The sequence below is a fragment of the Malus domestica genome, chromosome 07, assembly GCF_042453785.1.
Source record: "Malus domestica chromosome 07, GDT2T_hap1".
NCBI classification, from domain to species: Eukaryota; Viridiplantae; Streptophyta; class Magnoliopsida; order Rosales; family Rosaceae; genus Malus; species Malus domestica.
The window spans coordinates 1,211,185-1,235,059 of NC_091667.1; the positions used below are offsets into that span (position 1 = coordinate 1,211,185).

Sequence of the window (23,875 nt, forward strand, 5' to 3'; positions counted from 1 at the left end):
AAAATATATAATATGAAATTGACTTATCAAGTCCTCCACGATCAGGTTTCCTTTTTGCACGTTCAATTTCTTTTCTTTTTTCTTTCTATTTTATCTCAGTTTGTGGCAGTTTAGTTCGAGTCATCCACGATCAGGTTTCTTGTGAGTTTTAGTTTTGCTTAAGTTTGGTTTACTTAACCATCCTTTAGTTTTGCTTAAGTTTGGTTTACCTAACCATTCTCCTTTGCTTACATTACTTGCTTATCCCTTCAGGAACTTCCCACACAGGAGTGTCTTCTGTCCTTTTGATCTGGTAGTCGAAAGAATACCATGATTCATTACTGATGTTGTTCGTTTGTGTTTTAATTTCTAATGTTATTCTATTGCACATGCACCTTTGAAGCATGAACACCAAGAGATGTGGTTTGATTATGTTAATTCGTCTTTTTGAAACCAGAAACAAATGTGTTGCAGGAAGAATTCTTTGGCACAAGGAATTAGAAAATATAAAATGTGGGGAGAAAATTGTTGCGGCAAAAGGAAGAAATCAGGATCCAAATTCGATCAGAGTCGAATGTTTGAGTGAGTTGGTTCAATCAGCATGTACAGGTTTGGGAGTTTGTATTACTAACAATTTTGAAAATTTATCTTCTATAGGTTTTCAGAATGTTGGAAGGTAAAAGTGGAATCATTTTATTCTCATTGGTAGTTTCTTGACTTGCTTAATAATTTATATGGTACATTATTTTCATTGGAGTATGCATGATTCCTCTGTCTCTTCACTTATTTTACATATAAAAATTCTTTTGATAATTTATAATGTTCCCTTACTCTGCGTGAGGGATTGTGTAGTTTTACAGAATCAACTATTCATTTTGGTGGCAGCCAAAAGTTCCAACCGTCTTAAATACTTCGGACAAATGTTCGCAGAAAATTACTGATTTTGATATTCTGTTAAGTTACATTTTGCATTGTCTAGAATATAAAAGCCATGCAGGAATGGAGTTTATAGGCTGCTAAAGAGGCCCCTATCAACTCTGCTGCCGTGAAGTACACAAATTTCTTATTGGCAACAACCTCTGGAAAAGTTGGAGAGTTGATAGGCCCCAATCAAAATTAGTTTTATCACTCCCTTAATATGGAAAATTATGGACGTATAAATCAATGCATGTAGAACATGTATGAAGTGTTTCTAAAGCAAATATGTTTTTATGCATGCACAAATGTGGAAGGAATAAAAACTCTGTATGCCACGTGTAGCACGTCGTAATGTAAAAAATGTATTTTGCACGCGCAAAGCACATGCAGAAAGGCTAGTTAGTTATAATCCACATAATCATCTAATATTTACAAATCTCCACATCACTCTTAATCTAGACCATTGAATATTATAAGATCTAAAGGCTATAAAGGAATGTAAAAGTATTTGTCCATTGGTTCTAACCCATCATATATATATATATATATATATATATATATATATATATATATATATATATATTATCTATTATATTATTATTATTAAGAGAACTCTCCTTGTCAATCTTTCTCAAATATGACAATCATATTCCTATTTTACCCTAAACATTTTCTCAAAATGACAATCATATCCTATTTTTTGTATTTTACCCTCACACACAATATCTAAGGAGGACAAAACAGTAATATGAGCCTTTTGAGAAAATGACAATCATATCCCTATATTTTACCCTCGTTTTTTATACATAATATTTTCATAAAGATGACAAAACAGTAATTATGCAATACTAAGAAAAATATGCCCTTATTAATAGAAACGATCTCATCATCATTGTCCCATGCTTTAAAAAAAAAATTAGAAACTAATCACACTCCTTAATCAAAAAAAATAAAAAGAAATTGTTCACACACAAAATGTGTGCTCATCTGCTATTCTGATAAAATGTCATCATTCACTCAAAACATGCATAAATATAATGGAGAAGTACATAATGATTTTTTTCTAAGTGCTAATAACAAGTTTTGTAGTAGTACACATTATAATATCATTCATTTTGCGCAGGCTTCAGCGATGAAAATAAGCAATGTAGTATATGATAATGTGAAAGGCACATATGCCTCAAAAATGGGAGTGAAATTTGACTGTAGCAAGCGCTTCAGATGTTGAGAGATTTTGTTAAAAGACGTAAACCTAAAGCCTCTGGTCGACGGAATTGCCCAAGCTTCGTGTGAGAATGTCAGACTAAGTCATAGAGGAACGGTTTCTCCAAAATGCTTTCCTTAATACAATTGGTTCATGAACTTTCACCATATTTAGTTCAGATATCGTCATTAAATTAATCTTGGTCTTTGAAACGGCAAAAGATGAATGAATCATAAAGAGGGCAAAGATGGCCTTCATTTCTGTAGAGGTACCCACAAAGTTGTACGCGCTAAAGGTTCGTTAGACCTCACACGTTGGGAAGCAACTGTGAAATTTGTGATGACTAAATCAACTACTGAAAAGATAATAGTTGAGAAATAGAAACCACACCCAACGCATATTGGTGCAAAATCTGCTTGGTACCCAGTTTTCAATGTTTTATAACCCGAAATTCTTATCACAATGCACTGTTGTTCACGACCTGAGAAACCCGACCCATATTGCTATTGGAATAGTTGAGGGGGGTAATGTCAACATGTTGCAAGAGTTATACGAAAAATGGGTTCAAGCTGATAGAATTAACGTCCTACATGATTACAAGGTTGTTGTGTTGGGCAAAATTGCAGTTAATTCAATTCTTGCGATTAAATACAACATATTGAAAACGATATCGTAATTGTCTAAGTTAGTTCATACCAACTTTGAGAATGATATCGGAACTGTCTGAGTTAGTTCATACCAACTTTGAAGATGTGGAAGAGGTCATTAGAATGGACAGGAGGGTTGGACTTCACATTGATTCAAATCTCGGAATTGGAGGGCAGGGTATATTCTCCACCATTACGGCTTGAAGTAAGACTCGGAAGAAGTTCACAAAATCATTAAATTGAATGGTGAAAGTACAAGTTTATTGCTACGATGATTAGGAGGATGGGGACAATAAGAAATAAGAAGATTGTTGTATTCGGAGTTTCCTACGAATACAAATGATGTGCGAAACTCAACGGCAATACAGATTTGCAAATGTCTGTTGAAAGAAGGATGTGATAAATTAACGATTTATGATGCTAAAGCAAGAAGAGAAGACATAGTACGATCCCTACCATGGAGAGCAGCATAGTACGATACCTGCCATGGAGAGCAGTCTTTAATAAGAGGGTAGAGATTGATGTAGAGGCTCACAGAGCATGGGGAGGAGCTCATGCAATTGTGTTTTTGGTCGATTTAGATGAGTTTGAAGAATTATCCTGCGAAGATATTCATGAAACAATGGAGAAGCCACCATTTATTTTTGTGGGATACAATCTAATTCGACACCATTAGATAAAATATGGGTTTAAATAAAATTTATTGGAAATTACCTCTAGGTCTGATTGAATCCCAGAGTCCTAACGGTGTTCAGATTTAGATTGCATCCCACAAAAATAAATGGTGGTTTGCCCATTGTTTCATGAATATCTCCCCAGGGTAATTCTTCAAACTCATATGAATCGACGAAAAACACAATTGCATGAGCTCCTTCCCATGCTCTGTGAGCCTCTACAACAATCTCTACCCTCTTATTAAAGACTGCTCTCCATAGCAGGGATCGTACTATGTCTTCTCTTCTTGCTTTAGCATCATAAATCGTTAATTTATCGCATCCTTCTTTCGACAGACATTTGCAAATCTGGATTGCCGTTGAGTTTCACACATTGTTTGCATTCTTTTTGTAGGAAACTCCAATACAGCAATCTTCTTATTTCTTATTGTCTCCATACTCCTAATCATCGTAGCAATAAACTTGTACTTTCACCATTCAATTTAATGATTTTGTGAACTACTTCCGAGTCTTCCTTCAAGCCGTGATGGTGGAGAATATATTTGTAGTAGTACAAGTCGTTGGTAAGACACTGCTCTCCAATTCCGAGATTCGAATCAATGTGAAGTCCAACTCTCCTGTCCATTCTAATGACCTCTTCCACATCTTCAAAGTTGGTATGAACTAATTCAGACAGTTCCGATATCGTCCTCAATATGTTGTATTTCATTGCAAGAATTGAATTAACTGCAATTTTGACCAACACAACAGCCTTGTAATCACGTAGGACATTAATTCTATCAGCTTGAACCCATTTTTCATATAACTCTTGCAACACGTTGACATTACCCCCTAAACTATTCCAATAGCAATATGGCTTGGGTTTCTCACGTCGTGAACAGCAGTGCCTTGTGATAAGAAATCCGGGTTATAAAACACTGAAAACTGGGTACCAAGCGGATTTTGCGCCAATATGCATTGGGTGTGGTTTTCTATTACATCAATTGGCAGGGTGGATTTCTCAACTATTATCTATTTAGAGTTGATTCAATCATCACAAATTTCATAGCTGCTTCCCAACGTGTGAGGTCTAATGAACTTTTAGCACCTACACCCTAAGGCTTTGTGGGTACCTCAACAACAATGAAGACCATCTTTGCCCTCTTTATGATTCCTTCATCTTTTGTCGTTTCATCACATACAAAACAGACATTATGAGAGTGTTTGGCATCATTCAACAAGTCTCTCAGATGAGGCTCCTCAAAAGGCAATGCAGCATCAGGCACACCATTCCAGACATTATTCCAAGCTCAATCTTTAATTTGTCAGTATCAACAATTGTAAAACCTATACCGTGGTGATTTGAAGCCATGACAAGCATGTTCACAACGCCAGAAAGGCTGGCCCCTAAACAACAAACATTCTGAACCTGCATAAATAATAGTTTGGGGATGAGAAAATCTTGAGACATCTAGGTTTTCACGTTAGTATTCAAAGTTTACAGTTGAGCAAAAACTGTACTGTTTACAAATTTCACTTCACATGACAAATATGTTTTCAAATCATATATATGCTATATATCAATTAGTACGCCGTCTCACGTTATTAATCAGTATGCTATATATTAATTAGTTGTTCAATTGATGCCATAGCAGTAAACTGTATAAGTACTTGAGGAAAAAACATACAACTGATGCTTTTGGAACATAAAAAACTTTTTCTTTAAAAACGATTTTAATCAATTTAAAAGCACATCCAAATGAGCCCATATTTGGGTGGACAATAAAATTTGATCTTGTAACTTCACCGTAAGCATAGCCAACAAACCCTCAATTTTAAATCAGACATCATTACAATAAGCCAAATAGGAAAATCGTTTCAAGAACAACCTTCAAGCAGAAATCAATCCCAAGAAATCCAACCGTAAGCATAGCCAACAAACCCTCAATTTTAACAGAGGAATCAGACATAATTACAATAAGCCAAATAGGAAATCCTTTCAAGAACAACCTTCAAGCAGAAATCAATCCCAAGAAATCCAACAAAGAATGAAATAATAGGCACTTGGATTTGGCCTTAATGAAATGCGAATGTCACAAGAAATTCAATTGAAAACACCAAAAACAAGAAGAAGGAATGTTGAATTCAACCAAAAAAACAGAAGAAAATTTCATTGATGCATTTGATCAAACACCTGGTAGTGCTGAATCGAACGAACCTGAGAGTTTCTTCAATCTTGAACCAGAACCTGTCAAAGAGATGGAGCTCGCCAGACTCAGAATTCCGGCAATCTTTACAAGAATTGACAGCCGAAAGGCCACCGAAGATCTTTAGAGCAGTTCCACCGGAGGTGGAATAGCCCAGCACCCAGTCAAAAAACCAGGCTAGGACCCTGTCAATCCACTCCAGCCCGTGGAATAGACTAGCACCCAGCCCAAGCCAGTCCACAGGCCGGCCTAAAATCGACAGAGGAAGGAGACGGCTCATCTGACTCCATGCTAACGTCATGGTCACATCTCTCTCATCTGGAACCCATTCAACGCCTAGAACCCCATCCCGATCCTTGGAACCCATCCCGATGGAGCGAGCGGGCTTGGAGGCGAGGGGGGAGGTTGAGGTTGTTGAGCTTGATCTTGCAGAAGCATGGGGAGAAGGAAGGGTGAACGACGGAGCGAGCGGGCTTGGAGGCGACGGGGATCTTGAGAGCGAGATTGCCCACTGTGACCCGCACAAATGGGCATGGATCCATTTTTCACCAGCAAAATAAAATCAAAGGGGGAAATGCTAATGCGCCTATGCCTCTCTCCCTCTCTCCCTCTCTCAGTTGAGTGTTGGGGCAAATGGTGTTGTTGCTGCCATTGATTTCTGGCAAGTGGGAAGAAGAAGAAGGAGAAGAAGACGACATTAAAAAATCAAATTATTATTTTATAGTAAAAATTAATAATATTTTAATAAAATTGACTAGGTTATTTTTTATTAGGAGTAGAGATGTTTTGGTCTATTACAGTTTACTGTGGTATATTACTGTTTATTTGAGTGGATAAATGCCTTGGGTGCTGGCTCAAAATCTTTAGGGTGGAATTGCTCTTAACAGTGAAGAAAAGCACAGATGATATCTCAAAGAAGAGAAGGTTAAGAGATGTACTGTACGTACATAGCTCGGAGCCCATTTTAGTTGTCCATAGCCTGTTTCAGCCGGCCCACCAAGCGGGCTCTTAAGGTAACGGTACCAGAAGCCCAAAGACTAAAGTATTTTGAACTATTTCAACGTTTGGGAAAAAAATTATTAGAAAATTATTATTGGCACTTCAAAAATTTAATTGTGTACTCCACGCTTTTATATTTATATATAAAAATACTATTAAGAGGAATACACAATTAAATTTTTAGACTGTCAACAATAATTTCAAAAATTATTATTGCTTTCGTGATTGTTACTTGTTTCCCGTAAGTAAATAAACCATTTTTCTTAGTGCACAATGATTTGGTTAACTTAATTGTAAAGTACAAATTAAAAGGTTGTTTTGGCGGATCCTATCCGGATCCTCTTTGTGAGGATCTCAGGATCAATGAATCATAATTGTACGTACATTCTGCAACCAGTTTTTCTTTAAGACTGTTTGTATTTAATTTTAAATAAAAAACTTCAAAAATTTTCTGGCCGGTTTCAAGCCATGCTATAGTAGTAAACCGGACGTTACGTCGGGGGCATGGTTCGTCAAGCCAAATATTTTTCATATGGTGATTTACTTATAGCATCTAGAGGCGCAGGCCTTTTTTATTTTATTTTGGACATTAGTCGATTGCAGGGAAGGGAAGTATTTGTCGAAGGATCGAAACGGCGGATTGGCGAGAAGCGTGAAAATTTGGAGAGATAACTGACTCCCGCCCCTCAACGCCACAATGCCCTAAACCTGCAATTGTGATACCAGGACCTGCTCCAACTTTGTCTACGGCATCATTTATGATAACGGCAATCATCAATTTTCTTCTATGAAATTAAGACGAATTTGATAGTTTCAATCACATTGTACACGACTCAAGCATCTTATCGGCTTATCTGGCCTTGCAATAATTTACTGTTAGAAGTGGGTATCATTGCGATCATGGAATTAGTTCCACCACCACAAGGTTGGCATCTTCTCTGAAACCTCCCACTTGATTGAGAATAAGGTATGGAAGACTATTCGGAAGATGAAAGTTGTCCCAAAAATTATCAACTACCCTTGGCGGGCTCTCTCCATGGTGTTACCTTTTTGAATAGCATATTCCAAAGGAAAGTCATTTCATGTGAAATCTGTCCTTTTTGCGACAAGTTTGAAGAGACAGTAGAGCACCTTACCCTCATATGCCGATGGACCTCCCGACTATGGTTTGGATCTCCCCACAAACAATCACCAATCTTGATGTGTGGCTGTTGGGAGTTGCAAAATCTGTTTGTACATAAGATATAGGGATCATTTACTTATCATGGGGAGGGTTTTATTTGTGGGAGATATGGAAGAAAGATTCAATGTTTTTTCAAGAAGAAAAACCTTGATGTAACAGCTACACTAAGGCGAACCTCTCGCTCTACTGCGGAGATGATTGAGCATCGGTGCAGAGTGACGAGAGAGCTCATGCCACCACTACATGAAATGTCATTTTGGACCCCTCCCACACCACCTTTTGTCAAAACAAATGTAGATGGTGCATGAAAACCATTGTGTAAGGCTGCTTTGGGTGTTGTCATACGAGATTGTAGAGGGATCCTACTGGGAGGCGAACACTGCCATCTTCCCAGACCATCTATCGAGGAAACTGAGGCAGAGGCTACGCTTGCATGATTGGAATCAGCTAAAGACATGGGTCTGCAGAACGTCATAATTGAAAGTGATCATTCAAAAGTTTTTATGGATGTTGTCCTGAAGAAATCAGTTAGAAGCATGTGGAGAATTTAACTCCACCACAAAAGAGATTTGAAGGTTACTTCAATTTTTACTCAAGTTTAATGGAAATGGATTCAAAGCAGCATGAAGTTGTTAGTCTGGGTATCAAGAGGGTGTGTCTTCAACAGCTGGCCCTCGCAACCTCCTCCCTCTCTGGTTTTGGTTGTCAAGAGACGGGGTGTCATGTCCACCGAGGAATATAAATCAAGGTTAGGCAGAGCTTAACTCTTCCTACTTTTTTTTTGGTGCCTTTGTGGCTAGGTTAATGATGCTTCGGTGTTGCAGGCTTTGTGAGGGAACCTGTTGTATAACGCTGTATTGCTCTATTGTTCATTTATTCTGCCTTATCTGTGGTTTAATGAGAATCTCATTTGACAATAAAAATCCAAATATACCCATGTTAACAAAACGGAACCACGTCTAGCCAACCTATGAGCCACCGGCGGAGCCAATTAAGGCCCACAAGGGTCACTTGACCCTTCTCACCATCTTAAAAATGTCTTCTTATATGTTATATCCAAAGTTTTCATATTTGTACTTATAGTTGACCCTTCTCGCAGAATAATATTTGCCCCAATAAACATAATCTAATGTCATCGTGCTTCATGTGGTCAAAGACTCAAGACATTTGGGCTTAAAGGTGCGTGACACTTCATTCCTTGTCTCTAGTCTTTTGATTTATTCACATGTGTATTGAATTTATTTGATCTTTTTAGTAAATTTAAATCAACATGTGATACTCTTATTGTTTGTCTATCTTTTCGATCTTTTTTTTTTTTTATGTTAAAACTTTGGTTATACTTGTCTTAAAAAAAATATTGGTTATACTTACCATTAGTATTATTATCATGTGATTTTGGAATGATGACACAATTAGGTCGTAAATTTCAAATTTGTAATATGGGTAATAATTATTATGAAACCTTGACCAAGTTTAAAGACACTTCCAAACGAATTTAAAAAAAAATTGTGAAAGTGAAGATACATACAAATAAGAAATTAAATGAACAGAAAAGTGCTAACCCCAAAGTCCCGTTGTTCTTGAAACCTTGACTCGCACGGCACAATGATGTTCGTTGGCTTTCTCTGAAACCCTGGACAGACAATGCCTCTCCCACAGTCCCACTCGCACGGCACCAGTTGTTAATTTAGATTTAAAACACTTCATTCCATCAAATATAATTTCACCTTCCCCGAAATACCCCTCATAATTATTAGTAAGATATCATATAAAAAGGTCGTACCCAATGCACAAGGCTCCCGCTTTACGCAGGGTCTGGGAGAGGTGAATGTCCGCTAGCCTTACCCCCATTTTATGGAGAGGTTGCTCCCAAGTCTCGAAACCGAGACCTACCGCTCATGGGCGAAGACACTTGTCATCGCACCAAATGCGACCTCTTTAGTAAGATATCATATATAGTATATAATTTTAGTCATTTAACTTATTTTTAGACAATATTTTGGGTAATTTTCCCTTGATCATCTTCAAGTTTCGCAAAAATCACACTTTACTAACTGCAAAGGCCACTGGGAATCTACGAATTCCCACGACCATTGCTAGTCACCAGACATAGGCCCCGTTTGGGATTGAGGTGATTTTAAAAAAAGCCACTGTGAAAAAAAGCTGAGGGTCATTTTTGTGTTTGGTAAACTGAAAAAAAATGGCTTATTTTGGAAGCTGCTGTGAGAATAAGCTGAAAATCAAAGGAAAAGCTGAAGCTGCTATTTGCTGCTTTGAAAAAAAGCCAGTTTTTTCAAAGCACACGGAGCTACAGTGCTCCTTTAATGAAAAGACACACTATCATCCTGATTTTTTTTCCAAAAGCACTTTCACAAAAAAGTTTACCAAACACTCTACTGGCTTTATTTCACAGCCACTTATTCTCACAGCACAGCCGCTTATTCTCACAGCAGCTTTTTTTCAAAGCACAGCAATACCAAACCAGCCCATACTCTTGTCATTGGTTCGGTGCTGGTTTGCACAGCGTCGCGAATCATCCAATTCTTTGAGAGTTTATATCAATGCATCAAGATGAAATGTGGTAGAGGATGAAGTTGAATATTAAACACAATTTCCCTCACTAAACATATCCTTAACAAGATCTCTAAATTTGAAAACCAAAATGCTTGGATGTGTTAATGGATCTTTCATTGAAATCCAATCCAATCCGATGGACTTTTGGTCAGTTCCATACACTTGTTTTTCCTTTCGAGTTCCATTTCATACCATCTAGCATGCTTTCGAACTATGAGAATTGCAAATAATTATGACTGATGCGAAGGAGTAATTTCCCATCCGAAAAAAGAGAACCTCAGAAGCATTTCCGATGAACAACAGATGGTCCAGTTTCATCGTAGTCTGCTTTTGTTACATGTTGATTTTGTGGGAACACAACTTTGGCAAGTATGGCACCGCCCACCCACGCTGAATACATTGATAAATTCTCTGGCATATACTCTGGAGGCTGCATTGAACCCGGACCAAAAAACGATCAGAAGAAGTTGGCAGTCCAGTTAGTACAGAAGAAATAGTGTTGTGGAAATGTTATGTAAATCATAAAGTATCTTGCTCACATAACGTTCAGTCCGGGTAATAGAAAGTGATTCAGTGATTGCTTACAAGACCATGCAATAACAAACCATATCCAAAATTTCAGTACACTGTACACCAGATCAATGCAATTCCTTTTTACTAATCTACGTTGTAATAGCACTTTTCCAGTAGAGCTACACTGGTAACAAATCAACCAATAATCTTTCTATTAATTAATGTCATACATAATCAAATTAGATGACTTTTTGGTATCCAGGAAAAGTTTTCATGTCGAGAATCACTTCCAAATCAATGAACATGTTAATCATTTTAAATCAGAGTTCAAGGCTGAAGCATAAATTCCATCAAATATAACGGTAAAGGTCGTACCCAGTGCACAAGGCTCCCGCTTTACATAGGGTCTGGGAGAGGTGAATGTCGGCTAGCCTTACCCCCATTTATGAAGAGGCTGCTTCCAAGTCTCGAACCCGAGACCTACCGCTCATGGGCGAAAGCACTTGCCATCGCACCAAGTGCGACCTCTTCCATCAAATATAACGGTAGCATTAAGAAAATATAATCACAGGTACATGAGCACAAAAATTTATGAATTTCGTAAGCAAAAAGAATGGAAACGCCAAACACCCAACTGTCTAAGAGAGAATTATGAAAAATTGATGAAACAATACATAAAGACATCATAATCACTCGTTAACGTGTACCAAATAAGATAGGGAAATGCCATAACAGAAACTAACACAACCTCTGGACTCTGAACTATATACAGCCTCAGAAACAATTAGGAGACCAACTATAATTACGTTTGGAGTATGTGGACCTCAAATATTACCTTGGAAGGCTTATTTCATAAAGCTTACTAAGAATTTGTACTTCCGATACAGGGTTCTGATTCCAGTAAACAAATAGGTATGATGCAATGACTCGTGAAGATGACATCGTGTGAAAGAAAGTTGACTATTTCACCTAATCACTGTCAGAGTTTTTGCCTGGGAAGATTTGAAATTCAAACCTAACCCACCCTGAACTCTGAAGCTAAAACCTGAATGCAGTTTTAATGGTAAAATAAATTACCTTAATTAAAGCAGGACGAACAGCCGATGAGCATAGACCAGCTTCTTTCTGAAACCTTTCTTCAAAACCTGCAATAAACAGCAATGAAACTGCCAATACAATTACAGAACCAAAAGTTCCTATTCTTTTGAAACAAGGACAAGTTCAAATTTCGCCATGCTCTTATATCTGTTGCCTTGTACTGTAATATACTTCCAAAGAAGAGTCATATAAAAGGAATTTTGAACCCAAGGATTCCCATAACTTGGTGAATCCATTTATTAAAATGATATGGATGACAAGGATAATGAAACCAACCAAAGAAAGGGCTCGCAGACATTTATACAAAAGAAGTCATCTAACAAGAGTATTCAAGGAAAGAAAAAAGGAAAACAAAGAAGAAAATATATCGTACTAATTAGTAATTATAGTATCTGAAAGGCACAGGCATCGGCAACAATAAACTCACCAGTCATAGAAGCAGTGCCACCACACAGTACAGTATTTTCTAGCAACTGCCGGTGATTATCAGACGATACTGTTGAAATACAACGAACAAGCTGCTCGACAATTCCATGAGCCTCTAAACCCAATATGGATGGTTGGAATAGAGCCTCACCAACAGTATATCTTTCTCTTCCAATCGTAATAACCTAAACCAATGACCAGTATTACATTAAAGTAACTATACATGTAAAGCATCACAACGGTTTGGGAAAATGCTGAGTGATGAAAGAAAACAGGGTGGGAAAGAAGGTTTAAGGAACAGAAAAAGGCTAAGCTTGGAATAAATGATAACTGTGACCTAAATGCCTTGAGATGGGATTGCTGTCATCTTGCATTCACATTTCGAAGAATAAAAAAGAAAATGTAAAGTAGGGATAAAAAAAATCCACGTTAAAGAACATATATCTAAAGAATAGAAGTGTTTGAATGTAAACTAGATCTTACCTTTAGTATTCAACATGTAAGATTAGAGAAGATTTCAGTGAGGATAACTTTCAATAAACTCGTTATACAAGTATAATTAACACATAATAGATTGAAATCAAACAAAACCAGATAACTGCGATAGGTGCAAGCCAGTTACAGCATGAATAATAGCAAATTACAGGCATAATATGATATACTGAAGTCAACATATCCTCCTAACTGAAACATGCCAAGCAAGTTATGTGCTATCTGTGTCTTCTCCATCTATCCATATCATAATTTCAAAAAATTAACCATACCTGTCCATCAGGAAGGGTATGCTGCTCTATCTGGCATGAATTTTTGGTCTTTTCATAAGCAAGTTCATCTTCAGCACAACACGAATATTGCTCTTTTATTTTCTCAATATCAGACATCTTGATATTCACTAGAGGATTGGATTTCCCAAGCTCTTCAGCAAGTAATTTCGTCAAATCAGTACCGCCAATTTCAAACCTCCTTGAGGCAATGTGCTGAACAGCACCTTCAATGACTGGTGCAATATCTGTTAAAATTGGCCAAAAATGCAGAAAAGGCACAATAAAAAAAATCAGTTTGCTTACATTATCATATACCATATTGACTCACTAGCTTACACAGAGAGTCCAATGCCATTAACAGGTCAGGTGTGTTAACTAAAACTTGCAAGCTTTAGTTCAGCTACCAATGCATCTTTCATGACCATTATCATCATATGGTCACCTAATGCACACTATGTAGATGGTTATAGCTTGGCATAGCTATCAACTATCAATAAAATATTTCGGTCTTAATATTATTATTACAAGATCTGTACATGGTTCAAATCACTGGTTGTATGCTAGATAGGATAAACTGAATTCTGTATATAGATTTATTATTTTTATATTGCATATGACTTGGCATGCAGTATAGAAACGAAAGAATAGCTTAAAGAACTCTATGTATTCAATAAACAAGATTCCATTAACAAATAAAGGTTCCGTTCTGCAAGGTATATAAACCTATTTTTCCATGGCCAATATCAACAGTGCATCCCGAGATGCGTCCTACAGCATAAAGTGACAATACTGCTTGCTCTGATGCATAGAAGCCCGAAATGTTAAATGTTTCAAACATCAGTTGCACCAACTGCTCTCTGACAGCCTGGGAGAAAGAAAAAAATTAATTTTTTTAAAGAAATATATATTAGCTGCACCAAAACAAAAAGGAGTTATGTAGAACCTGCAAGTTATAATTCTAAGATTTGTCTCTCTAGAGAGATAACAAGGTTTCCTTACTCCTTACAATATTTTTCTCTCTAGTGAAATAATGTCAGAAACTGATTCACAACACACAAACTTGAGGCTACATAAATTTATTTTTAAATATAATTAAACAAGAATACGCAAGAACATTTATAAAATCATGATCTGAAAGTTTTAACTTAGACAGTGTGCTCAATGGAAGCAGCCTACACTTATAACAGATAATCCATTGACTTGTTAGAAATTTATTTTTAAATATAATTAAACAAGAATACGCAAGAACATTTATAATATCATGATCTGAAAGTTTTAACTTAGATAGTGTGCTCAATGGAAGCAGCCTAGACTTATAACAGATAATCCATCGACTTGCTAAGTAAACTATATACAAATAATAAAAACCGCGAAAATAACCACTGTGATTATTTTCAGCCAAAAATTGCATAACGACCTATTAGCTAACCTTGGGAGTACAAAGTGGATCAGTAAATAGTATCTGCCCTTCATTTCCCATTTCCCATCCAAGGCCAGTATATAGAACATGATGCAACAGGTCTTCCATGGCATCCCAGTCAGTAATAAGACCTCGCACAACTGGATCAACAAAGATATCTTCAAGTGATGAATTATCATTCATTGACCCATCATCAGGCACGCGTTTCATTTGGTTAGGAATTATCTGAAGCATATGACAGAACATAAATGTTAAAGAAAAATAAAAAAAGAAAGAAATGAGTATTAAATTACAGCGATATCATCAGCTACTTCTGGATTAGTCAAATCGAATTTTCATTATGTACAATGCAACCATCAAATTAAGTATAAGAGAGTCACTTCTTCCTTTCCAAATATGCAATTTTAGATAGAAATGATTTTCATGGTAAAGTCCAAGAAAATTGTTGGTCTTTGTTTCCAAAGAAAGAAAATTTGCTTTTCTGATTCTTATATTCAAATTAAAACAAAACTTTACCATGAAAACATTCACCTTTATTGTTTTGAAAACAAAATTTTCTCTCTTTTTGCTGAATAAAGACCAATCGTGACCTGAAATTCACTATTTGATTGATTTTCTTTTCTTCAGACTTCCCAACACCCAAGGATTAATTGAAAAGTTGAGAGCATATCAAGCACAAATTACCTTGAAATTGAATAGAGACAAAATCAGCTGGAAACTGAATACTACTACTCTTTTACATACAATAAGTAAGAAGTATTTGCAAAGGTCAATATCAATGTCTCCATATGGGCCATATACAACTTCCACAAAAACAAAATTATACTAGAATACAACGAAAATGATGTGCAAATTCATTATTTATGACAGAAAGAGTCAACTGTTTTTTCAGCTCTGGTTCTGGAATACATTTTTAATATTGTTGAGCTGGAAAAAGGAGTGCAAACTGCAAAGGCATCATTTTTGTGCAACTTCATAAGAGTTAAAAGTAGGATAGGAGGAGAGATATACATTTGATAACACGAGATTGTTGGGAAGGAGGGAAATGAAAGTAATAGTAAGAATCAATTGGATGTGTGACAATGTACAAATTACAATTATCATGCCAACGTTGTTCTGGAATATATAGTTTGGAAAGTTGAGATATATTAAGATTCCCATCAGACCAATAACAGCAAGAGTTATTTTACCAACAGCGTGCATATGCATGACGATAGCCTTCAGAACGCAAACTTGAGTGACACAATCATCTACTCAACACACCCTAACACAACCATAAAAGTTTCATTTCCTACCAGAGCAAAAACAAAATTAATGAGAGAACTCCTAACAACTTATGAGTAACAAGAGGATATCCATGCCACAGGGGTGCAGAAAAAAAAAATAAATAAATAAAAGAAAAAAGAACCCTCATAATTTAATTCACTGTTCTGCTGAAATATTAATTGGACCTACAGAAAACTACAATTTTCCTTCTCTTTCTCACAACTTTCCCAGAAACCAAACAGGTTCTACCCCCCAAGCCATTGCTACTAAATTTTCCAACTAAAGTTTCCGACTTTAAGATATCAAAACAAATCCTAGCTGGCCCCACGAAAGTCTAAACCAACAAACAATCCCAAGCTTTCACATTTGGAATTTTCCATTTTTCCCAAAAAAGCAAAAAAAAATTCCCAAGCAACCAAACAGAAAATTACAGCAAGGATAAAAAAAAGGTCTTAAAGCTCGCCTCTTTGCTTTCATAAATAGGAAGCGAGACCAAGAAATTGAAGCATATGTTGTGATAATTACCATGGAAGGAGCTTGATCGGGAATGGCGGGTCCTGCCTTCAGGAGCTTGGAGCCGGCATCGACCACAACAGCCTCCATTCTGGTATCTTAAAACCCTAACCCTAGATTTTGAACAGACAAAGGGGATTTAGCTGAGCATTTGAAATGTATATAAGCTCTCACTATTGAAGTTTAAAGAGACTAGTACTCCCTTTACCCGTTTTCTCTGTCTGCAAGCAGGCAACCGCGATGCCTGTATTTTTCAAATTTCACAAGATTGTGGAAGGAACGGTAGGAACCCTCTCTTCTTTTTTTCCTTTTTTTTTATTTTTCCTTTTCTATTATTTATTTTTGTGGGATCTGATGGACAAGAAGATTGATATGTGGGACCGGCACATTTGGATCTTGACACGTGTAAGTAAAAAATTCATTACGAATTAGCAAAATATGATGGTAGCCAATATCAATATGGATTGGAGATGGGCCCGATTCAGTCATATGACTTGAAATCAATACGGATAAAATGCGTGCACCTATTTTGGTACTAAAATTTTGGTAACTATTCAAAACATGACTAATCAATCGTATTCATCTAAAAATTAAAATTTTAATAATATTAATTAAACAATTAAACGATTTATAATTTGATTGAATTATGTGCAGAGTTAATATGTAAAAAATAACCTAAAAGTTAGATAGGTTTTTTTTATCAAACAAACACTGCAAAACGAAGAGGAGCCCTTTGTTTAGTTTTAAAGTAAGATAAATTTCCTTTGCAAAGATGTTAATGAATGCATAATGTTTTTCTAATTACTAACAGTATGTTTGGATGAAGAAATTTAAGATTATTAGGAATTTTAAAATGACGGAAATTGAAATGACAAGATTTTATTTTCTAGAATTTGTAAATTTTCTTGTTTGGTTAATATAAAAGAACAATGGAATTGAATACTGAATTTGTTATTTTTAAACTCTAAATCATAGAAATTGGGAAATGACACCTATTTACATGGAATTTGAACTTGGGAATTAGAGGTCCCAAATTCCAAGTTTTTTTTTCCACGCGGAAATTCTAAATTTCTATGTTTATGAATCCAAACAAGAGAATTAGAGCATGTCAATTTATAAATTCTGAATTTTTTCAAAATTCCAAGTTTATTTCCCTCATCCAAACATAGTGTAAGAGAAGGAAACAAACCAAACCGACCATACAGATGCATTTGGTACGGTTATTCAGTCTGCGGTTTGAATCCTAACCCGAACCAACCGCACCTTGCCCAGCCCTACAAATGTATCTATCAATTTTGGTTTATGAGTAATGAAAGAGAGGAGAGGAGAAACAGACAATCAGTAGATTCAGTAGCTCAAATTTATGTACATATCAACAAAGTTGTGGACAGACTTATGCACTATCAAATGAGACTTGCTGCAAATGTCTCATGGCTATTGCATGTATGGTCACCCCACAGGCTTGAAGGTCCTCCGAGACTATATAAGTTCATGTCCACAGAAAAATTGCCATCGGGGGGGGGCACCAACTGGCTCCCCATCCTCAACCAAAATCAAATCGCAGCCCTCGGCGCCAATAGGGAGCACGTCATCACTTTCCTTGAAAGCAGGAGCTTCGGTCACTGATTCTGGAAACTCAGCTAAAAGGGCTTCCAGAGAAAAATCGCAACTGTCCTGAGAAGTGAATTTAGAACCGGAATTTCAAAGTCCACCACAGAAGCAGCATGTGAAAATTCGAGGATATTCTTCAAAGTATCTTTGTGGGAATTCTCTTTCTGTCACTTCCTTTGGAAGAGTTAAATCAGAATCTCGATCAGCATCTTCCTCCGTGTCATCATATCCATCATCAGTCTGACGTTGAGGCAACTGGTTTTGAACATCGGTGTTATCAGGGTCTGGCGTGTTGCTTATCTCAATGCTGACATCTCCATTTTCGATATCTTCAGTTATCTGACAAAAATCAGTTCTAGACATGCCACCATTGGCTGGATCAACTGCATTCTCAATGCTCTTGTAATCATCAAGTGTTTCTTCTTCTCCACCCTCAGAATGCTGGTCCGGCCCATCGACTCTGAGTGATTGATCAGTGTGCTCATCATTAGGTGATCTTATCACATTCCCCTCACCATCTGAAGAACTTTTCGTCAAATCAGCAAGTGAACCCTTTATGTATTCTGTCACATCAGTTTCACCAAGGCACATGGAAGAATATGTGCCTACTTCATGTTCCTCTCTTGTCAATTCTTTCCTCTCAACGTTACCATCTTCTTCATTTAAAACATCAGGAGCTTTAACCGAAAGAGTTTGAGCATCATCAATTGTCAAAGCAGGCCTTGGTTTTTCTGATGAACCTATCACTACTTCTGATCCATGATCTTCGCTGTCCTCGTCATCCTCGTCATCATCACCATTAAAAAATTCAGGAGCAGTTACTACCAGACTTGGAAGCGAATGGGTGGAATTTACTGAAGCAGACATTTCATAAGCTGTGATCAGGGGTGCATCTGGTTGAATGTCCTTACCTGATTCAAATGCCTCACAACTGTAGTAATCATTTCCACTATTATAGCAAGAGTTAGACTCAGACTCATTGCATGAGAAAGAAGAAGCGTAGAATCTTGTGCATGTTGGCAATCCAGAATTCTGTGATTTGTTCGCCAGTACTTCAAGTTGCTGCTCTACCCTTTCAAGCCTTGCCTCAATCCTGTTTATCGGTTTTAGCATCTTTTCTTCAAACCTCAAAAACAGATCCTCTATTCTGCCCATTCGAGAATAAAGCTGGTCCACATCGCTTTCAACTCCTGACGGGATACATACCTGGGCAGTACTAGTACTAGCCTTATTAAAATCTGGAATCTTTACTTCTTGGTGATCAGGTATGCTGGCTTTTCCTCGTTCCTGAATCTTAGTTGCAACACTGGTAGAATCAGTTTCTTTTGACCCAGTCGCTAGAGAGTTCTGTTTTCCCCATGTATCAGAAATTGGCTTGTCCTGTGTTCGGTTAGCACCCCTTGTTTTAGAGAATTGCAAAAGGGTAGGCACAAGCATGGCCATTAGAGAACTCCCAGCTGAGTTTTCCACCGCACTAACTTGGTTCTCTGAATCAGATGAGTCCACAGGATCAGCAAACACATAAACCTCACCAACACATACACAATCTTTCCCCTCAAGCGACAGTAGATGAAGTGTGAGGGATACACAAGGACTTGCATCACTAATCTGTGCTGTAGCTTCATAAAAATCCTGATACACAAGGACTTGATCAGCAAGCACCATATAAAGAAATTAACTAGACGGGACAAAAAAAAGAAGCGAAAGAAAAACAAAAGTGGGAGGGGGTTCACTGGAATTAATATACATGGAGAACTAAGCAACATACCTGTGCAGATCCCAACTTCAATTGCGACAAATTGATTTTGTTATCAAGCACTTTAGTATCTAAGACTTTCACTTCAACACAGTCATCTTCACTGTTGTTCGGACTATTTCCATTTCTTGACTTAGCTTCGGATGGGTCCTTAAGCGACTCATTTGAATTTGCAGGACAAACTTGATCATTATCACCTGTGTGAAGCATTTGTTCATCTCGGGCAGCAATGCCACAGAGAACAGTGCAGAGATATTCATTGCCACTCTGTATATCAGGTGCATAGTATATCTCATATTCTCGGGCAGTACTTCGAACATAAACCTGCTGGATATCATGTTTTTGTGTGAAATTAACTGCAGTGGAAAACGTTGTTGGTCAAATGCACTTTAGATACCCAACTATTAACACAAGTTACACAACCCTTGGTAACACTTTGAGCTCCAACAGCTATTACTTCTACTTTTAGCAACCAAGTGTCGCTTTCGTAGATGAACTCATAGTACACTGCAAAATCCTGTTTTTATCCTCGTTTTCGAGTACAAGATTGCCCCCTACGATGCATGGACACAGCAGTATCTCCTCATATCCCGTGTCCGGTCGTATAGTGTCATATCCCTGGGTCCGTGTGTCCATGCATCGTAGATTGCCCCTCTATTTAGCTTTGTTTTCATCTAAAATTTGGCAATAATCCTAATCCTAATCAACCGGTCCCAGAAATTATTAACTTTTAAGTCATAACGTACAATAATAATATATAAAGGACCATGATTTATATAAAAAAAAAAAAAGAGAGGGTGTCAAACTCAAATTCAATAAAATTTGGCGCCGAAATGTAAAGTTTTCAGAGAAGAGAAGTTGTAGAGCATACTGGTGATCTCGCAAGGGCCCGAATCGGGTGACGGAGGGTGCAGAATAAGAGTGGATGTAGGTGTGGAATTCGGAGTGTCGTCGTCGATCAGAGAGGAGGAGGATTCGAAGGAGACGCAATTCGTGAGGGAACCACCTGCAACGGTCCATGTTGTGGCGGAGGTCCACGAAGAGGTGGTGTCCAGGTTGTCGATCCCGTCGTCGTGTTTTTCCATGGTGTTTTGGTTTGTCTTCTGTCGTGTGATAAGCAAGAGACAGAGTTGCTTAATGGAGAAGTAGGAGAAACAAGTGTGAGGTAAAGTCGTTCTTTTAAGGAATTTTCTGGCTTAAGTCCTAACTGAATCGCATTCTTAATCATTAAGAATTTTAGATGTACAGAGAATACGTACAAGATGATGAAACATAAAATATTGAGTAAATTGTAGTAATACTCTTTCAATTTTAATTAAATCAGAACAATATTTTTTCAATTAAAAATTCATTACCATTAACCTCAACTCATCAAAATGTGTAGTTATGGTCATTTTCGTCAACTCCGTCAAAATTCTATCAAAATGAGTTATGTTGGAATGACTATTGCTACAATTAGGGTAAAGTTGAGGGATCATTGCTCCAATTGAGTTAAAGTTGAGAGACCATTTATCCGGTTGGATTAAAGTTAAGGGATCATTAATACAATTTTTCTTATTTGATTTTTCATATTTGCCCCTTAATTAAGTCTCACGTGCATGACATGTGACCCATTTAGATGGAAGTTCTAAAAGAGTTGACGAAAATTACCATAACTGCACGTTTTAATTAATTGATAGATCTTTGCTACAATTTACTCTAAAAATATTTTAAACAAAACTAAAAAAAATAAAAAGTTACAAGTAAAAAATAAGATGTAAATAAACAAACTGTCACACGCTTGAGTTTGTATCAGTTTTTCTTTCAATTTTTATTTTGGAATTATTGTGAAGTCATTAGTTAATCATTTATGTTTTAAACTCATCTAATTCGTCCTTTATATTGACTTACTCATTAGTTGCTCTTACCATCTAATGTTGTTACCGTAGTAATTTTGTTAGTTGGATGATTTATTATGCATATGGGCCCACAAAGCCAATAATATTGTCCCACACCGGAGAGGTTCTTGTGTACGTACAAAATTAGATTTGGGTGGGTGTGAGAGAGAAGGTGGGATCAGGGGATGTAGTGGGCCTCAAAATCAGGGGGAGGATGTCGTGTTTCAAGTGTCTTTGGTAGGAGGAACTACGTGGTCCAGCTTCCAAACCATATAATTTCTACTCAAATTGGTTTATAAAGAGATAATGATTAATGAGAAATAAGATTAAAATGTTTATGTTACACTTGCCGACGGTCACATTTACTACAATTATTTTGCCGACAATTATCACGTGACACTTCAACCACATTGTTGCCGTCACCACTTCATATGACCACTTTATCATGACCATATTAACCATTTCAAATGATAAAAAATTTAAAAATAGCAATGTATGTTGAGGAATTAGTCATTAAAATATTCATGACAATTAATAGGATTCTATTTAAATCCATGATAAAAGTTTCACAAACTCCATTAAAATCCTTGTAGAATTCAATCAAAATCCACATGGATTCTATGGAAATCAAGTAAACTCCCTTAAAATCAATGTATTTATAACTCTATGGAAATATATTAAACTCTGTATAAAATACACCCCTTACTTTATCTCTCGTAATATGTCAAAACTAGGATATTGTTATTCACACACTCATTTTACTTTCACACGCTCTTGTTAACTTTGATCATTGATCTTCTTCAATTCATCTGATCCGACGATCAAAATTTGAGAAGTTTGTGAAATGTAAAAGTGGGTCTGTAGATAAAATTACCCTAAGGGTATCCATGAACTCATTCATTAACTTTCCGATAGAAATTTCAGACTAATCACAAGCTAACTGCGGCATGAAATTTTTTCTATAAAAGCAATCTTTGCAGGGTGTCCCTCGGATACAGAGCTCAAAAATTTTTACATTCTCATTAATTAGTTGAACCATGCAAGCACGGTGTGCCTCTCATAAGGTCTATCAAAATGCAAGCGTACTTGTCTTGTCCTTGCTCAAATTTCATCGTCAAATCTATACCACCTGAACACATCTTCATCAGCAGCTACCCCATCCTCACACATATCACATATCAATGTTGGACACAGAAGAAACTTACTGGAGCCCTGAAGCTTCTGCAGTGATTGACTCGCCAAGTTGTTCGCATATATAAGAGTAGCCGGGATGCTCAGAGTCCTCTATAAAGGTACAGTGAGCGACATTTAGCACTTCCAAATCCTCCATCCTACTCAGAAATTAGTTCATTAATTATTTGAACCATGCAAGCATGGTGTGTCCCTCATATTGTCTATCAATATGAAAGCGAACTTATCTTGTCCTTGCGCCAAATTTCTTCGTCAAATCCAACCACCTGAACACACTTCATCAGTGGTTAGTTCATCCTCAGACTTATCACACATCAGTGTTGGACACAGAAGAAACTTCTGCAACCACGAGGCTTGTGCCGTGATTGACTCGCCAAGTTGTTTGCATATATAAGAGTAGTCGGGATGCTCAGAGTCCTCTCTAAAGATAGAGTGAACCGTTGTACCCTTTAGACTTAACACCTTAAGCTTTTGGGTGTAGGCAACAACAGCCCTTGCGCATACTTCATGAAACTCAAAAGGGCACATAACTTTTGTATAGTAGCTACCAACCAGCTCCATGATTTGATCAAAACATACAATCGGGTTCCAGGTTGGTAGAACAAGCTTTTTGAGGCCAAGGGTTCCTTTGGCTGCATCACGATGGAGCTCTCTCGTGCGTCGTTCTCTCATGACACTCATTCCTACAATATAAGAAGTGCTTCTAAGGTTTAGGTGCGCAAATGAGTGTGAAGAATGTATGATGTACTTGATGTATTATGGTGAAGGCTTGTGAGGCATTTTATAGAAAACTTGAGTGATAAAATTGGTGTTCGTAAAGAAGTTGGTTTAGTCACAGACAAAATGTTCACCTGAAATGACATAGAAAGTGTTCATCAGTTTCATGTGAAATGACAAAGGAAATTACACATGCATATATCAGTTACAGAAGTTTCACGTGAAATGACAGACAAAATTTTCACCGGTTTCACATAAAATGACATAGAAAATTACACATGCATATATCAGTTACAAAAGTTTCACGTGAAATGACAGACAAAGTGTTCATCGGTTTCACGTGAAATGACAGACAAAGT

The 23,875-nt window shown here is 37.0% G+C and overlaps 3 protein-coding genes and 1 long non-coding RNA gene across 7 annotated transcripts; 1 reads left to right on the top strand and 3 right to left on the bottom strand.

The window, feature by feature from the left end:
- Positions 1 to 3,432: 3,432 nt before the first annotated feature.
- LOC103420450 (uncharacterized) lies at positions 3,433 to 6,301 on the bottom strand. Its single transcript, XM_008358517.4, has 2 exons — positions 5,620 to 6,301; positions 3,433 to 4,830 (listed from the first exon to the last, which is right to left on the bottom strand). Exons 1-2 carry the CDS (start codon positions 5,973 to 5,975, stop codon positions 4,809 to 4,811), a joined length of 378 nt encoding a protein of 125 aa, XP_008356739.1. The 5' UTR covers positions 5,976 to 6,301; the 3' UTR covers positions 3,433 to 4,808.
- A 1,488-nt stretch (positions 6,302 to 7,789) lies between these two features.
- LOC139197291 (uncharacterized) lies at positions 7,790 to 9,085 on the top strand. Its single transcript, XR_011582532.1, has 2 exons — positions 7,790 to 8,538; positions 8,890 to 9,085. It is a non-coding gene; the product is annotated as an uncharacterized lncRNA (long non-coding RNA).
- A 1,376-nt stretch (positions 9,086 to 10,461) lies between these two features.
- Positions 10,462 to 16,740, bottom strand: LOC103405387 (actin-related protein 7). 3 transcript variants are annotated; one of them, XR_003774642.2, is made up of 9 exons: positions 16,573 to 16,740; positions 16,377 to 16,477; positions 14,595 to 14,810; positions 13,889 to 14,030; positions 13,166 to 13,410; positions 12,403 to 12,586; positions 11,955 to 12,022; positions 11,253 to 11,404; positions 10,462 to 10,794 (listed from the first exon to the last, which is right to left on the bottom strand). XR_003774642.2 is itself a non-coding variant. In XM_008344381.4 (8 exons), exons 2-8 carry the CDS (start codon positions 16,452 to 16,454, stop codon positions 10,642 to 10,644), a joined length of 1,086 nt encoding a protein of 361 aa, XP_008342603.2. In that variant the 5' UTR covers positions 16,455 to 16,477; positions 16,573 to 16,740; the 3' UTR covers positions 10,462 to 10,641. The 3 variants fall into 3 exon arrangements, 2 of the variants coding, with proteins under 2 accessions (XP_008342603.2, XP_070680392.1); XM_008344381.4 differs by lacking the exon at positions 11,253 to 11,404; XM_070824291.1 differs by lacking the exon at positions 11,253 to 11,404 and having other exon boundaries at positions 16,377 to 16,507; positions 16,573 to 16,643.
- A 948-nt stretch (positions 16,741 to 17,688) lies between these two features.
- LOC103405388 (uncharacterized) lies at positions 17,689 to 20,940 on the bottom strand. 2 transcript variants are annotated; one of them, XM_008344382.4, is made up of 3 exons: positions 20,603 to 20,940; positions 19,744 to 20,087; positions 17,689 to 19,607 (listed from the first exon to the last, which is right to left on the bottom strand). In XM_008344382.4, the coding sequence occupies exons 1-3, from the start codon at positions 20,814 to 20,816 to the stop codon at positions 18,066 to 18,068; spliced, it is 2,100 nt and encodes a 699-aa protein (XP_008342604.3). In that variant the 5' UTR covers positions 20,817 to 20,940; the 3' UTR covers positions 17,689 to 18,065. The 2 variants fall into 2 exon arrangements, with proteins under 2 accessions (XP_008342604.3, XP_070680393.1); XM_070824292.1 differs by having other exon boundaries at positions 19,744 to 20,058; positions 20,603 to 20,741.
- Positions 20,941 to 23,875: the final 2,935 nt, after the last annotated feature.

Excerpts from the sequence above, each read along its gene's own strand:
- LOC103420450 (XM_008358517.4), bottom strand. The coding sequence starts at position 5,975 with ATGGGTTCCAAGGATCGGGATGGGGTTCTAGGCGTTGAATGGGTTCCA. Across the intron at positions 4,831-5,619 it reads AAGATTGAAGAAACTCTCAG|GTTCAGAATGTTTGTTGTTT; the intron begins GTTCGTTCGATT and ends TTATTTATGCAG.
- LOC103405388 (XM_008344382.4), bottom strand. The coding sequence starts at position 20,816 with ATGGAAAAACACGACGACGGGATCGACAACCTGGACACCACCTCTTCG. Across the intron at positions 20,088-20,602 it reads GGGCCCTTGCGAGATCACCA|TTAATTTCACACAAAAACAT; the intron begins GTATGCTCTACA and ends TTTCCACTGCAG. Across the intron at positions 19,608-19,743 it reads TGAAGTTGGGATCTGCACAG|GATTTTTATGAAGCTACAGC; the intron begins GTATGTTGCTTA and ends CTTGTGTATCAG.
- LOC103405387 (XM_008344381.4), bottom strand. The coding sequence starts at position 16,454 with ATGGAGGCTGTTGTGGTCGATGCCGGCTCCAAGCTCCTGAAGGCAGGA. Across the intron at positions 14,811-16,376 it reads CCGATCAAGCTCCTTCCATG|ATAATTCCTAACCAAATGAA; the intron begins GTAATTATCACA and ends CATATGCTTCAG. Across the intron at positions 13,411-13,888 it reads TATTGGCCATGGAAAAATAG|ATATTGCACCAGTCATTGAA; the intron begins GTTTATATACCT and ends CAATTTTAACAG.